This window comes from Lutjanus erythropterus, chromosome 8 (assembly GCF_056507025.1).
Source record: "Lutjanus erythropterus isolate fLutEry1 chromosome 8, fLutEry1.hap2, whole genome shotgun sequence".
NCBI classification, from domain to species: Eukaryota; Metazoa; Chordata; class Actinopteri; order Lutjaniformes; family Lutjanidae; genus Lutjanus; species Lutjanus erythropterus.
The window spans coordinates 15,535,615-15,553,450 of NC_139324.1; the positions used below are offsets into that span (position 1 = coordinate 15,535,615).

General features: G+C 35.6%; 1 protein-coding gene across 1 annotated transcript; it reads left to right on the forward strand.

Moving 5' to 3' along the window:
- Window positions 1-5,007: 5,007 nt before the first annotated feature.
- On the forward strand, window positions 5,008-17,430 carry scel (sciellin). The gene is made up of 25 exons (XM_084724669.1): window positions 5,008-5,227; window positions 7,347-7,378; window positions 7,786-7,846; window positions 8,059-8,118; window positions 8,233-8,301; window positions 8,436-8,468; window positions 8,609-8,647; window positions 8,734-8,766; window positions 8,881-8,949; window positions 9,030-9,092; window positions 9,631-9,708; window positions 9,804-9,872; window positions 10,002-10,058; window positions 10,799-10,867; window positions 10,985-11,035; window positions 11,124-11,162; window positions 11,480-11,548; window positions 11,636-11,686; window positions 11,788-11,838; window positions 13,788-13,856; window positions 13,992-14,042; window positions 14,153-14,206; window positions 14,320-14,394; window positions 15,163-15,271; window positions 16,992-17,430. Exons 2-25 carry the CDS (start codon window positions 7,360-7,362, stop codon window positions 17,154-17,156), a joined length of 1,503 nt encoding a protein of 500 aa, XP_084580795.1. The 5' UTR covers window positions 5,008-5,227; window positions 7,347-7,359; the 3' UTR covers window positions 17,157-17,430.
- Window positions 17,431-17,836: the final 406 nt, after the last annotated feature.

A 17,836-nucleotide genomic window follows, 5' to 3' on the forward strand; every position in this document is an offset into this window, starting at 1 on the left:
GCAGCAGAAGAACTCAGTTATCTCAGTCAGTATAGCACACTCTGAGAAATTTGTTGCCTTGAATACATTTACCATTTAATCCTGACTGGACATCATCATGAAACATACTGAAGTTTCCCTTAAACAAATAATTCAGCAAGATAACAGATGCGCTATATGTTTATTTACACCTAAAAATCAAATTGCATGGGAATACTGAAGTGCCTCAGTGGTGTATCTTGCAGATTATGATGATAGTGATACTTGCATGTTCATCTTCTGACTGGGGTTAGAGTCCAGCAGGAACAGGAATACTGCAGTGTGAAACTGGGACACACTGTATGCTGGGTAACATCGGTCAGTAAAAGCTAAACACACTGCAGTGAAAAGGTGGACACAGAAGACAGACGTAGGCAGTGCATATTTCACATAAATGTGTATAATATGACAGTCATACATGCACGTATGACTGACCAGATACATTTCTTAAATGCTCCATGCTGTTGAATCTCCCTAATGTCACACCTGTATTTAATTTATTTTTGTAAAAAGGTAGTACAAACGCATGTGCATGTGGATGTGCATGCACATTTATTGAGAGGGGAGGGGGGTAGGGAAAGAGATTTACAGAGGCCCTGGTGGTGCTTTATTGGCTGCGAGGCACTGGAGCGGCCCAATGACAAGAGAGGGGTCGGTCTACAGTCTCTTCTCATAGCAACCCAGGAAGCATTCAGAGATTATCATGCGCGGTATCAGAGTGCCAGCGTGTTATCAGTGATGACAACTGACTGAGGAAGAATTTATTAACATGAAAATCAGGGACTGTCAGTATGAAATATTGGAAATTAAAAGCAGCTCAGCTGAAGTGTGTTGTAAAAGTCTATCACAGATGCAGGATCATAAACTGCTGACATTGTTGGCCCTCTTGATGTAGAAGGTTATAAAAAGAGAACGATTTGGCATTGGATTGTGTAACCTGAAGATGCAGCCACATCCTGAGGCAGCTCATGTAACCCCTGGTTGTCTCAGCTCTGTGTTGTTAGGACAAATGGAGGAAGGAGGGGTGGGATATCTAGGCCAGGATGCTGCCATAGGTCAGGCAAGAGTGTCACAAGCGTGAGCTGAACTGGCAGAGATTAAACCTAGTTGGAATCACATCCAGAAGCTGGGTTTGGAATGTCTGGATAGGACGCTGAAATGATACGAGAGTGTCAGTGTGATCAGTTTTCCTGACACAACCTCTGAATGTGCTTCACTTCAGAAAAACTGGAGAGATGTTCATAACAAAGGTATTCCTCTATGAAAATTAAATAATTTCTAAAGCTGGTTTATCTCGACTTCCACACTCACTACTATCTATTTCAGTAACCAAAATAGAACAGGTTACACTCATTTCTGCTCATTTGGCTGACTATAAAATGAGCAGGACACGAATTGCCTTGGGCAACTTGTTATAATTATTTGTATTAACGGAGTTGCACAACCAGTATTGTCACTTCATTCAATCTCTATCGCCACCCAGTGTTTGTCATTCCTACTTGAATTTATGCATCCATAAAGAGGGCAGGAGATTACTGTTGACTGCAGGAATTAATTTGAGGTCTCCCTAGCTGTGTCTCAAAGGCAATGGTATCAAAATGCTAAACCTGAGCTTGATTGAAGTTGAAATGGTTCAGATTGTTCAAAGTGGGGTTGTATGAGGTACTTACCAATAGTCAGTGTATTACCTTACAGAACATAAAAGTTGCTGAACTACCAATATCTCGATCAGTTAGTCTGTGCTATTTTGTGATTTTGGTGTTTTAAAGTTTGGTTTGGATTCATCAACACAAACAAACAAACAGATCAAGGCAGCAGTAGACCAGCAACTCCCGTGTTCTGCAAGGTAAAATTTTTGTCAAAGCTTTCTGCTGGCCTTGGAAAGAGCAGTATTTGGCTCATAAAACCCACCAGAAAAGGCTGTCTGACAGCAAGGTAAAGTGGTTAAAATGTTTTCAATATATTGTGCACTTAGTCTGATACTGATTTTTAGACAGGCCTTTTTATGTGGCTAAAATATCTTTTGCGGACTCTGTCCACAGACTTTGTTTTGATACCTCATACAAACCTTCAAAAATCCACACTATCCCTTTAAAATTAAAGGTTCAGTGTGTAAGATTTATGGCCGTTTATTGGCAGAATATGGCAGAAACTGAGTACGATGTTCATAAGTATGTTTTAATTAGTGTTCACTATAAAACAAATATAATCATACAGGAATTTAGTTGATTTGTTTTTCTTCTTTAACTTAATGTCTATATTTACAAGTTTAATTAGGGCTAATCAAGTTAATTAAATTTAAATTTTCTAGTTATTATTTTCATAACACCTCAGAATTTATAAACACAAGCTCTTCTAACTTGAAGTCTTTTGACTTGAAGTGACGAGTTTACTGTACTGTAGTTCAATCAACTCATTAAATCAAGTTCTTAAAAAACATGATCAGCATATTAGCAAACTTTCCAGCAAGCAGTGTTGAAAACTCTGTTCTTCTCTACAGTCTGAAGAAAGCATATATAATGAAAACTTCTTGTAAATACAGTTTACAATACAATACACTTTAAGGTACGCCATGGTTGTTTGTAGAAAAAAAAATGTAAAAGGAAAAACAAAATGTAAAGTGAAATCAAATTGTTTGATCAAACTTGTTCATCAGCATGACTGAAGACTTGTTGGTTCAACTTAATATTCTAAGTTCACTGAATGTGTTTTCTGAAGTACAACTGAATTGATATCAGGTTTGTTTGACTGGAAGAGTTTATTTGTTTTGAATCAATACAGAATTACTACAAAACTATTAAACTTTTATTAAAATTTTACCACAGCCCAGAGAAAAAACTTTTTAAAGTTAAAACAGTTTATTTTTACAGTGTATAATCACCTGAAAATGAGACTTGTTCTATTTCCGTTACCTTACAAAGAGCCATTAATATATAGATGGTGCTGAGGTCGCCATGTTGCACTGCCATGTTTATTCAGTCCCTAGAATGGACAACCCAATGACTGGCACTACATATGGACATTTGCAAGGCACAGGGTCTCATACACACTTGGAAGGGAGGAATAACACGAGGTGTTTGCAATCTTCAGGCTCACCGCTAGATGCCACTAAATCCTGCACATTGGTCCTTTCATTTCTCTGACTTGTTTCCTTTAAAATTCAGCCGTGCTTGTTGATACAGATGCATATTTCTATTAAAAGATAGACTTGGCCTGTCGACTGTAGTTTGATCATTCCAGAAAAGTCTGCATTCCTTTCGTGCTGTCATTGAGAGAAAGGAGGGGTTCACCTCTCAGTATCATGTTGTCACACCCCTGTGTGCTATGTTGCTTTCATACCTTTGGCCATCCAAAACACGGCACTCCCAATAATGAAGCTCACAGTCGCAGACAAGATGGTATTTATGGTTCAAGTCTGTCACTTGAGTTTTATTTGCAGCCCTGATGATTTAGACTTCTATGAAGAAACCCTTTAGTGATTCTACTGTAACTGTTGTAACTGTCTCCTGTGACAGTCATTCCTTTTGGACGGCACCACAGATGGCTTTGTTTTAAATATTATAATTATACGTGGTATTAAATGTATATTTATATTGTATTGTATTTAGAAGGAGTTTCATTCAGTGTATCAGGGCTTAAGGCTGTGGTAAGATCTGTTCAGACATCAGGGGCCACTAGTGTGATATATTCTCATTTTGATGTTTAAGTTTCTTATGGACCATACAGTGAATGTGTAAATGCTTATTTCAGGTATTATGAGACTCATTGGACCTCAGTGAGAGATGATCAATCCTATTACCTGAGACTGAAAATCAGTATGTTTATTAGCATACATGTGTAAAGAGCAAAGTCCACTGTCAGCTAGATATTGCATTACACTGCAAAAAAACAAAAAAGCAACCAGCTGAGATAATTTTGTAATGATTCAAAACACAGAAGCATTTCTAGTCAAATGAACTTGATGTTAATTTAGTTGTACTTGAGAAAACATGCTCAGTAAGCTTAAGATAATGAGCTGAAAAACAACTGAACTGAAGAAGTCACAGTGACAGACATAAACTAAATTGATTTTCTTTCAGATTTTTTCAGTTTGAATAAAGACAATATTACAGATAATAGGAACTGCTCAAAGAGAATTTATTGCATTTTAAGTGTTAGGGGACAGATACTGAGCTCAATACTAACGTTCATCATGGCTGGCAGTGTTTTATTGTGAAAACAAACAATCATGAGTTACTTAAAAGTGTATTAAAGACACACTGCAAGTTTTCATCATATGTGTTTTCTTCAAGCTGTATGCTGGGAAGTCTGGCGATATGATGATCATGTGTCTTTAGAAACTTAAAATTTAGAGCTGATTGAACTCTGTACAGTAAAGTCACTGAACTCATCATTTCAAGTCAAAGGACTTGTCAAAAGAGAAAAGAGGAGTGAGAAGAACTCATGTTTATACGATCTGAAGTGATCTGAAAATGAATACTGAAAAAAGTTAAGCTTAAATAACTTGAACAAATAAAACTTGTTAAGTTAATGAGAAAAGATTGTTTGATTCCACTAAACTCCTGTATGTTTCTTATGTTCTGTTTATTTTCTTTAATGTAAAAAGTCTACAGTTTATTGATACATGATGAAGGATAAAGTTTTGGAGGCGGCCTCTTTCTTGTGTTAACTTCAAAGTGACGGGTCGATCATATACAGCATTTAGGCTAAAGATGAATATATATTTTAGTTCTGCTTACATTATGTCAGCTTTAATATGAATGAAATGTTTCATACAGGAGACTACTATTTGATAATGTCTCCACTGAATCACATTCCATGAAGTTCAAGGCTAGTGTAAGTTAAAGAAGCATCCACACCCACACCCACTCTGCAGGTCTGCTTCCTTGACAGCTAAGTTGAATTGCAGGTCCTTCAACACTCCACCCAATTCCATTTTTTCAACCTACAAACAAACAGCAGAAGAATGATTAAAGTACAAATGGTGATGACGGAAAGGGAAACATCTAGAGTCAGAGGGACGGACAGACAGAGAGTTTTCTTTGATTGTTTACTGAAGCCACACCCGTGAGCGTCCTTGAAATCTCCTCCCTTCAGGTTAAAAGCAGAAAGAGTGACAAGGGTGTGATTGTGCAGTGCAGAGTAAAAGACAGGTGTTAAGACCTGAGCTTTAGAGAGAGTTTACTGAGTCTCAGAGCCTTCTGTGGAGGTACGTACCCCTTTCTCTTTACTAACACTTTGTCAATTTACAGTTTAAATTGATATTTTTGTGTAGTATCACTACACGAACATATTGGACTTTCAAATTTAGATTCTAAAAATGTGCTTAGAAATAAATGTAATGATTTTATGTGTGATACTGAGTTTTTTGAGACTTGGTGCTTTTCATTCATTTACAATCGTTCTGGAAAAAATAGCAACAAAATCATTTAACATAAATAATGATCCTGTAATGCTGTGTTCATTACAGAATGTGAGTAACTTCACTATGACGAATCAAATCCATGCCTTACTGATATACTGATTTACTACAGATATCGCACACATACACATTCACACACACACTAGGGTTTCATGCCCAAGCTTGCTGTTATCTCTTATTGCTTAACATGATACACTGTAAAAACAAAAAAAGCTGAGAAAACTAAAAATTTCAAGGCAACTTAGATTTTTGAGTTTTACCAGCTCATGTTTTGTTAGGATAATTTGGTCTTCCTCCTTTTCAAAAGTTGTTGAGTAAAACTCAGTTAAATGAAAATGAATAATAGTTAATGATTTAATATTTTCAATTGCACCCATTTCATTTTCAAGCACCCAAATAATGCCAAATAAATTCACAGCTCACAATGAACAATTTTTGAAATACAAATTTTGAAGGGTTTCTAAAACTCAAAGATTCAAGTTAATCTAATGAAGAAACATATATTATCTCAGTAAAAGATTAGAGGTTACCAGAATCTGTTCAGTTTATTTTAAAACTTATTTGAGTTTCATTTTGAGTTTGATTCAAAACTCAAAAATCCAGTGAAGGTATTTTGAAATTGTGAGTGGTCTCAACTTTTTTCTTTTTTAGATTGATAGCTATAAAACTGATGGTGCATAGCAAACATCGTGATCTGTTTTATTGAGGCAAGGGAAAACATGTTGTGTCAGTGCTCATTGTCATTCATACAAAAGAGTTGTACAATTATAGTCATGTATATCCAGAAATATGAAACAGATGATATAAAGGTATAAGGATTGTAACCTGTACAGTTGGAGCAGAACTTTCTGCCTTGATTGAGTTTTCAGTCAAAGCTGTCAAACTACACTGTAAAAAGTCTAAAGTTTTGAAAGAAACTAAAACAAGTTTTGCTGACTTATGATCTTCTGTTGAGATTTTTTTTTTAATTATTAACCATTATTCACTATCATTCTAATGAATTTACTCAATTATTTTTGAAACGTATTTTTTTGTTTCTAAAATCCAAAGCCTGTTTTAAGAAGAAAGTGAATCATCTCAACAAAAGATTATAGAAAAGATAATTACTGTATAATCCTCAACAGCAATTTTTGAAATATTCTAGTATATGACTCATAAACAAGATATTCTACTTAATCTTACTTAAAATTAATATATTTTTGACAATGATCAACATTCCCAACCATTCAGAAAGCTCCAAGAAAAGTTCTGTTTTAGCTCTTCTTCTACACAGTCCTGTCAAACTACTTTGTATAGGCCAAAATAATACACAGAAGACAAAGACAACACTAAACACAGTGTTTTTGGACTAAGGCACTCACCAGACAGTTACATTGTGTGACTGATAATTGGAAAACAGCTCTAACTTTCCTCACAGCTGTAGATATCTGCCTTAAGGTCTCTGACATGGATGTGTTTGGGCTGGTGCATGTATGTAGTCAAAAGGGCACGATCTTTATTATCAGTAGCTAATGGCATGTCACCAGTACGCCCATCTGTTTTGCTGACAATGGTGTGTTTGGAGAAGGTGTGTTATGGAGGGTGGGTGTGTCTTGTCAGTGCAGATCAAGACAAACCAGTTTAGCACTTAATCAGTAAGTGTGCGTGGGGTTGAGTAGAGCTTTAGCTGATATAATCAAGATGACAAATATGTTAACAAAATTATTACAATGTACATATGAATGTTTATGAGGAGAAAACATGATACACATATATGGCTGAGTTTGCATGAACACTAGGGCTGTAGTTAAACTTCAACCCAGGACATGCACGCTACAGTAGATGAAAGGTTGCAGCCCACAGTGCCACCTAGTGGCTGATGTACTGTAGTTTCATTATATGATGAATTCTCCTCTTGTTCTTACAGATAAAGTTACAAAATGAGCTGGCAGCCATCAAGTAAGTATTGAGAAATATCTAAAAACTAAAACAACAAAAATGCAATTACAATTGCAGTGTAATAATACTAATATTAAACTGCATATATTTATAGATTTGTTTTATCTTTACAATTTTATCCTCTTATTTTACCTTTTATTCTAGTCATTTTATACTGCACACTGGTCTTTCAGCACAGCCTTAAGAGTATGCCAACAAGGGCAATATGGCTTATAAATGTCTTGATATTTTTAGCATGTGCTGCCATACATGATATGTATCACAATATACACATTTTCTCTAAAGTACTGTGACACACATATGTAGTGAGTATATATTTAATATTCTCTTGCCTGCTTACAAGATGTGTAACTGTTTTGAATATGTGAGCTGGAGACACTCAAGCTTTCCTTGTCCTGTGTTTGCAGCCACCCTCCTGAAAGACAACAGCTGGATCAAAAAACCAGATGATGAGGATGAAGACATCGAGTAAGTTTATGAAAACATAATGGCTGAAACACAGTAATCCACACTCACAAATGGACTTACAAACCTAGAAAACAGCAGAAGTGTTGAATGTGACCTGTCGTTCATATCTCAGCTTAGTCTCATCTTTATAAAAAAAAAAATGCAAGTCACAGTGCTGAATCGTTTCTTGTAGTATGAGTGAATTTATATATTATCCCTTTTATCTCCTTCAGCCGTGACATCAACTTTGGCAAAATTCTCCTAAGCCACAGAACCACTGAAACTCCTGAGGGGTAAAACATTTAAAATTTTTGTCAGTTAAAGGACAAAATGCAAACTATTATTTACTGTGACAATTTATTATTGAGCAATTGTGTAATAATTTGAGTTACTGCTACTGTTTATAGTTCAGAGCCGGAAGAAACCACCAAACCAGTGCGTACATCAACATCATCTGTGTCGGCTCTCACCAAGAGGTATTATTTTTATTAACATTCTTAACACACACACACACACACACACACACACACACATATGTATGCATGTAACCAAAACACCTGAATAAGTAAATTGTGACAACAACATTTGACTGTGATTTCTTCTATTGCAGATTCAGTGGAGGTCTGGATGAACCAAAGAGCAGGTTGGTACAGTGTTTATTAAGTATTATAATTATAGTAAAGTATTAGGCCTATAGTTTTTACTATTTACTATTTATTTTTCTGATTTTTTCTGAACTTAAACCAAAACAATGGCTTAATGATGCTTCTCTTCTACTGGCAGCACCCTCCCATCCAGCAAGACATCCTCCTACCCAAAAAGGTACACTTGAATAATGGCACAACAATTCAGCACTACTGAGTGATTTTTTTAGGGAATTACCTGACTAATCTGCTTCTTTCTTGCAGCACATATTCAACTTTGAAGTCAGATTCAAAGACGTAAGTAAAGCTCCAGTCTATTGCAAATACTGCAAAAAACAACAGAGAAAGCGACAAAGAAAAATAATACCCCAAAACTTTCTGTGAACTCAATTCATATTACTCTTCCTTTAGCACTACAACCACTTCAGTGACCAAGGATGGAACCACTGAGACCATCATCACCACCACCCAGAGCCTGAAGTACAGAATAATACATTAATATGTATCATGGCATCACATTGAGTCTGTGCCTGTTTAATAACACCTGGGTTTTGTTGCAGATCCCCTGTGATTGGTTCTCCAACCACCACCTTCACTGAGCGGGTCAAGTCTTCAAGCAAGGGGTAAAAAATACAACTATTCAGATCCTTTCCTTAAGTAAAAGTACCAATGCAACATTGTGAAAATACTACATTACAAAAACAAAGCTCTGCATTCAACATTTAACATAGAAGTTGAAAGCAAAATGTACTTTAAATATAAGAAGTAAAAGTAAATGCAGGAAAATGGTCACTGGAAGTGTTACATTATCATATATAACTACACTGTTAGACTGTTGGTTCTAATGTATCAGTGCCAGTGGTACAAACTAAAGCATTATTCGCAACATCAATTTTAGGTAATTATACTTTACTTGAGTATTTCAATTTTATGTAGTTTTATGCAGTTTAAACTACTTTATAGACAATAGTTTAGTTAAGAAGTAAAATATCTCCATGGTGGAACTGCTAACAATATATAGACAAGTGATATGCGACAAGGGGGTCAAGTACAGGAGACACTCTTCTTTTGAAAAGGACAAAAACATAAAACACATTGTGTTGTTAGAGACCTGTAATGTTGAGTCTTTATCCATCATCTAAACTTATGATTTTCACATAGGGCACAATACTCAACCTACTCACCTACACCTACCAGAACAACAAAAGTCACTGAGACAACTGTTACAAGCAATAAAGAGTAAGATACTGTTGGCTTATTAAAAACTGATTATTAAATTACAAGCGAATTTAAATCTTTACATCCCCTACAATTTAACCTGTATTTATGTGTAGTGCAGAGGACAAACTTTTCGACACACTCATCCCTCCATCTGTCAAGGCTGATGTGTCACCAACAGACAGGTGATCTTTTCATTCATTAAGCATAGAATATGAAATATTGATATTGATAATGATACAAGGAAATATTGATAATAATACAAGGAAATCAGTAATGACATACTTTAATAAGGTATATTTTGTTCTTTACAGCAAAGCAACTGTCTACACTACTGAGACTGTGACAGTGAAAAGCAGTGCTGACACTGAGTGAGTTTCATCTCATGTAAGGGATGATGCACAGTGAGCAGGCGATTATTGTGAAACAAACCCTGACGGGGTGATACAGGACCCAACACGGAGGGGAGCTGAGTCACCCTGAAGGGATTTATTTCACAGTAATGACCTGTTCACTGTATGTTATCCAACTTATTATAGTTACTATCAGTGCTATAAAAAAGATTTTCTTTTTGCTTCTCCAGAGTCTATGATTTGAACCGTCTGTCTAAGTTAGTCAGACGAAATTACTTTGTCTTTTTTCATAAAAAGTTTTACAGTAAAGTTATATTCTATATGTTTCATTGTAAATAAATCAATCCCATCAAAACAAGGTACAAGGTATCTTTTAACGTCAGTATTTCAGTAACTTCCTGTAAGTGCAGGAGATGGGGTGGATAGTTGGGTTCAAACATAGGACTTGAACCCAGTAAAACCAAAGGTGGATTAAAATAACATGATGTTACGTGCATCACATGTGGTCTTCCAATGCCTGGTACCCCCTTCAGTGTGTCTCCTTGTCTTACAGCTAGGATAACAATGGAGAGATGTAATAATGAGATTTTCATGATTATTATCCTGCCAGTATTGCTTTCTTTTTTGCAGATTACACAACTTTTGAGAAAACAAATACCAGAATATTCCTCTTAGAAAATATAAGTTGTATTCAATTCAACACACTCATACACTTAAATCTTAACATCACTTACAATTTAACCTGTACTTCTATGCAGCGCGGAGGACAAACTGTACGACTCACTCATCCCCTCGTCTATCAAGCTTGATTCCTCGCCCGCAGAAAGGTGATATTTTCATTCATCCTCCATAGAAAATGTTTGACATTGATTATGATTATGCTGGGCAATCAGTAATTATAGACTGTAAGACTGTATTAAGGCATATTTTCTTCTTTACTGCAGAACACTCATCTCCAGTACTGAGACTGTGACAGTGAAAAGCAGCGCTGATGGGTGAGTTTCTGCAGGGCAACTTTTACACCGTGACAGAGACATTAAATATCAGACAGTCAGATAAAAATATTTTGTTTTGCTTTTTCAGGGATAGGAAAACTACAACCACGACAAGAACTTCCTCTACGTAAGATACACCTTCATCAATTCTTTTGAAAATACAACCCCATGGGCACTTACACACCCCCATACCATCACAGATGCTGGCTTTTGAAGTTAGCGCTGGTATTAATCTCGATGATCCTTCTCCTCTTTAGCCCAAAGGTCAAAATAGTAATTCCCAATCATAATACTATCACCTTGAAAACTTTTTGCAAATCATTTTTATCTTCATTTTATACAACATCCCAACCTTTTTTTGTAACTGGGGTTATAAATATACTCTCAAAAAATATCAGTTTCACTCATTATCACCATATATTCATAATATTGATGTCTTTACAGTGCTGAGGATGACCTGTATAGCACCCTCATACCTAAATCCATCACATCTGATCTGTCTTCTCCTGTCAGGTGAGATGTCTCAGCGAATAACTATTATCAAAGCTCACAAGCATTTAAATATCCTGTCAATCAAACACAAGTCTGTCATTTTCTCAGCAGTACCAGCTACAGAACGAGAGAGATAGTCACAGTGGAGAGCAGCAGAGGGTGAGTGCTAAAAAATGAATGACTGAGATTGTGCAATAACTGTTTGTATGGACGATATAGTTATCCCAGTTTCTTCTGACATTGTCTTCTGTGCCATTTAGAGGAGACAGCCCAACTCTGTCATCACCATCTTCCACCCGCAGAACCACCAGGTAAACATGATTACTACTGTGCAATGCACTTAAAACTAACCCAGCAACTCAGACCTTTTAAAGAGTCAAGTAGAATAAAGATTAGATAAGATAACTCCTTTAAAAACTTTTGTTGGAAGGGTGTGTAGGGTCATCTATGAGCCACTCTAGATTTAGTGGTAATGTGTTGGTATTGATTATTAACTGTAGCTGTCCAATCCAAAAAAAAGTTATCTGCAGATTATATAATGTACATAAAAACACTATAATTGTATCGATTTGTCATTTACAGTGACAAAAATAAAATAGATCAGTATGACATTATAATGTGACAAGTGTATTGTTATAGCAGGTTATTTTCACATTATAACAAGATATGGTCAAGTTATATTATATGTGTTATATGTATATGTTATCATGTTATTCAGACATACAAACTTACAAAAATCATATTATAATAAGAAACATTTCTTGTTATAACAACATACTATTTACCTTGTTATTATCTGAAATGTTTTATGTTATAAAGTGATAACTTATGTCATAATAACCTGAACTTATGAGCTATCAGGCTATTATTAACATTAGTTATGTTATTTATAGTCATTAGTTATGTTTTAACATTCAATATTTCAGGTTATATCAAGATAAATAGTATATTGTTATGACAAGAAAAGTTTCTCATTATGATGTAACAATTATAATATTGGATGTTTTCAAATTATAATGTGAAACGTTTTATGTTATAACAAGTTATCACATTCTAACATGAAACTTTTCAACAAGACAAGTAGTATGTTGCTGTAACAAGTTTCTTGCTATAATAAAGTTTTTGTTATAATCCTATAAGTTTGTATGTTGTGATAACATAAAAATATATTGTTATAACATGAAACATAATTTTAGCAATAAACGTGTCATGTAATAATGTGATACTGATCTGTTTTTATTTTTCTGGCATGACAGCAATACACTTCCATATTTAGAGTTAGGCCTCAAGTAAAACAGTTTTTATTTTATTTTATTTACATTTTAAAGAGAGGCCCATGATAAAATGATTTATTCTCCATTAATCTTCTTTTGATCGTCTAACTGGAGGCTTATTTAGCATTTAGGTTTTTCTGCCAGGACATAAGTTAGCAGCATTATTAGAGCATGCACTGATTTCCTTTCATTTATGGACACATGATATAATGCCTGGAATCAGGGTATTTGTATATTTGACTTATTTTTAACACATCAACAAACAAGATTTGGAGTGTAATGCTGCGCTAGTGTCTATGACACTGGACTTTGGCACAACATTGAGCCAAATGCTAACATCACAATGCTAGCTTGTGCAGATTGACCAAAACATAGATATAAGGAACTAGGTAGTGTATGCAAAGATGGTGCCCACAGTTTCCAGGTTTATTTTGTGGTTATACGGCCCACTGAATATGCACAGTAGCGTTTCCCCTCTAGCCCCAACCGCAAGTTCCTGCTTGGACCATAGACATAACATTGTGATGATGTCCTAGATTTTTGGTTTGAGGAAAGTTTTAAAAATACAAGTTTTAAAAATACAAACACTCCATGGATCAAAAATTCATAAAGAGTAATAATTTACCTTGTTTGTAGTATGAGGTGTCCTGTCAACAGTTTAACAATGGTGTATTTTGACAATAGTGACTTATGGGGAAAAATGCTTTTTGGCCCAGTGGGGATTTTTTTTACTGCAATGCTGTGAATGGCCACTGGAAATAATTGCTGGCAAGGCTGAGAGGCAATGCCCTGTATAGTCTATGGACAAAACTAACGCTGATGTTGAGAAGGTAGCCTATAATTTTAACCATGTTCACAATCATAATTTAGTGATACCTAAAGCATACTGTGATATCTGAATCCTAATGTGATTATAAACATGAAAATAAATACATAAATCAATGTTTGGTTTCTAACACGTCCAACTCTGCCTCTTTGACACACAGCTACAGCTCCTTCACTGATGAAATTCCTTCTACCCGCACCACCTCCTACACCATCAGCTCCAAGCCCAGGTCATCATTTGACTATTATAAACATCTCATATCAACACGTGGCTCTTACAGGGGTATCTCTGTCTATACAACCAGATGAAAATGTGGCTGCAGCTTTTCTGTTATCCCTAACCTGTTGTGTGTTTGTGCACACAGTGAGGACTACAGCAGTGACACTAAAACCTACACTTATTCCAGACCAGAGAGGTAGGAAGCAAACACCTTCTATGTTTTTTTCTTTTCATTCTCTCTGAGTAAACAGTAAGAAATATTCTAAATCTCACATGTGATCTGTGGTTCATTTTGTCTTTGTATAGTTATGAGTACGGCAGTCCCACTGTCTACACACCAACATCATACAAGAGCAGCAGGTATTCAGTTATATTAAATATGGCTGGGTTTTAATATTTGGAAAAAATAAATGAAAATGAAAATAAAGCAAGACTTTGTCACTTGTAGAAACTGATAACTGTGTAACTCACAGCAGGTCAGATGACATTCTGGCAGATCCAATCTACACTAAATCCTCCATCAAGAGTGTGTATGGAGCTCCTGAGAGGTAGGAAGAGTGCAACAAGTAGTTTACAAAACAAAACATGCTCAGAATGAAAAAGCTAACGTGCCAATATTAAGCAGGTTTAATGTTTGCCATGTTAACAATCATAATTTTAATCTTTAATTTTGTGTGTCAGCATGCTAACATTTGCTAATTAGCACAAAAGACAAAATACAGCAGAAGCTGAAAAGAATGTCTGAAAGGGATCACCAGTTCCTCCTGAACGGGGCATGAATATCTGAACCGAATTTCATGGAAATACATCCAACAGTTGTTGAGACATTTCATTCACAACTACAAATGTCATAGTGTGTACCAGGGGTATTTTGGCTTCATTTTTGGACATTGTGAGCAGGTGGAGACATGTGGTCCAGCTTTATTTATATCAGTGCTGGGAGCCATGAATGTACACACAATTTTGTGTCAGTCCATCAAGTAGTTGTCTTGATATTTCACTAAATGCCAAAAATGTAAACCTGATGGTGGCAATGGAAGAAAAATCAAGGGAACATTAAAGTTATTGTGATTTACATTCTGGAGACCATGAATACATGTACAAACTTTCATGACAGTCCATGCTTCTAACCTGACTAAAAATCTTTACTCAAGGTCCATTTAAAAGATTTTGACCAAAAATGCTTTATGGAGCATTCATGGGCTAAGATTTGTTTTTTGTTTTTTTTTTGCCAAACTAATGTTTCCAATGTCAAGACTGAATTTAGAATGATGATATTCTATTAATATACTGTAATGACCTTTTTTCCCATACAGGACAGTGCTTGAGAAAGACCTGTGCACCATCTGCCGTAAGCCCTTCACTGGTGATGCCAAGATGGTCCTGGATGACATGAAGATCAACTGCCATGCTTCTTGCTTTAAAGTGAGCAGATTAGTTTAGTCTCTATCTCCATAAAAATCAGCAACAAGCAGTGGTGGAAGGAGTATTTAGATGAGCAATATTACACAGTGAAAATATTCAAATACAAGTAAAGTGTTACTTAAGTAAAACTATGCTAAATATTACTATACTAAGTATTGACTGAAAAGTACATAATATTGATTTGTTATTACTGATGCATTAAAGTATAGGCAGCATTTTAATGTTGCAGCTGTCAAGGTACTGTAAAGCAAATACCCATTAAAATGTATCATGGTTTGAAAAAAAATATATATATTTTCAAATCTCAAAGCCCCTGCAAACGCAAAATCCAATCTCCAAGGTGGATTCCCTTGCCTAATAGACCTTTTTCACAGCAGCCATATTAATATGAAATAGTAGGGCACCCCACAGGTGTTGTTTCCTGTTTTCTGTACTTAGATAATGCTATACACTAGGCTTGTCTATGTTGAAAAGAAAAACAAATTCAAAGATGGTTAAAAGATGTTCCTGGGGGACCTGTAAAACTGACATATAGTCACATATTAAGTTAGCTGATGTTGTCAAAAAGTCTGATAACAGCATCAAAATAAAACATTTGATAGCAAATGCAATGCAACACTAGTTAATCTACATCAATCATTAGCTAACTAGTTACATATGATAGCTAAAGTTAGCAAAACATTAGCTTGCTAGATAGTTAGCATTAAGATGTGATGATTGTTGCTGTTCCAGGTTTCCCAGCAATGTTGTTTAACCATTTTCAAAATTTGGACTAACACTACCTTTACGTACTGTTAGCAAACACACCATAAGTTATTGTTGGTGAATACTACCATTAGCTCCCATTAGCTAGTTAGTAAGTTAGGTACTAGCCTACTTCAATTGGACAGGTAATTTTGGGAAGGTAGTGTGGGAAGGTAGTGTGGGTCACTTTTCACTTTTCCTGTCTTAAGTTACGATGCAAACATTGACTTAGCAAATGTTCATCCGTAATTTTCCTTTATAAAGTCCTCAACCCAGTTACCAGAGTTGCAATTAAGATCTGCAAGCTTCTGTAGTACATACCCTGTTCCATTTAGTGTAGCAGAGCCTTCCCGTGAGCCAGCCTGCACAATGGCAGCACCCTGACCCTGTCTGACCTGAATGGAACAGGACCTCAGTTAGTATCATTGGTAACACATGTGCTGTCTACTATTTCATGTCAGAATGACTAGTGTGAAAAAGGTCTCAAACTGGAAAGTGTAGCATGAATTTAGCATTTTAGTAATTTAGTAAAACTGGACCCTTAAATCAAAGCAGCTAAATGGTATTTAGCCATCATTAATATTAATATTTAAACCTGGGCTTCTTCTATTGCGACATGTTACATATTGTCTATACAATTCTTGTTATTACATAGAGTTACGGGATACAAAGTCATTTCCTTACACGTGGTCAGTAGTGCAATCAGCTGGAGTGACTGAAAACACCTGAGCCTTTAATCTGCATATTTGCAAGTAACTACAGCTGTCACATGAATGCACTGCATTAAAGGACACAGTATTTTCTTTCTGCAATGTAGGGAAGTAACATCTATAAAAGGAAATATGTAAGAATATTGCTTGAATAAATGTACTTTGTTCCATTCCACCACTGACAACAAGATGTTATCATGAAGCGTGCAGCTGATCGCTCAGCGTGTAGCTCTTCCCTCACGTGAGTGTTTGTTTATGTTTGGCAGTGTGGCGTGTGTAACAACACTCTGGGTCATATGAAAGCAGGGGACATCCTGTGGGTCTACAGGCGCATGGTGCACTGTGAGAACTGCTTTGAGATCACTAAAGGTAGAGTTCTTCTTCAGGAAAGTCAAAGTCTAATGAATAAGTGTTTGTATGTATTTGTTTAACTGAAAAACTATTTTTTTCCCTCCTCCACAGATAAGTGGCGACGTTGAGTTTTTCCAAACCTTCATTGGAGAAACAAGCACATAAAAATAGATTACTGTTTCTCAATATGTTTTGGGTGACATGTTTTGGGTTCTATTGTACTTACTGTATGTTTTTATGAGCTTACAGAGCTTCATCAGGGTGTTTTGACAAATGATGAATATACGTTTCAGCACACATACTATTGCAGCTTGTTGTAACTGTGTTGTTGACATCAGGATATTGCTGTCTCTGTATATTTGAGATAGCATTTCTGATATTCTCTTATGTCTGCAGCCTTCATTTTTGTGTGTAACATGGTAGGACGTATTGCAATATTTAGGGCCGGGGGGTTTTCTTTGTGCAATAAAGGCAATCAATAAATCTTTATCTTAAAAAAATGACTAAAAATGTGTCAGATCTTTTGGCGTCTAGTTGTCCTGTTCTTTGTTCATATCATTATTTACTCTCATGTATGTAGAGTGGCTCAGATCTATGTTTTTATTTTTTTGTACTCTACAGTAATTGTTGAATTGATGATTATATCAATCATTATGCTATATTTTAATAAAGCTACCTGAGAAAATACATGTTCTATATTGTATTATGAAATGTATTATCTTTATTCTATACAGAAAATAAATGTGTTCATTGCCCGTAA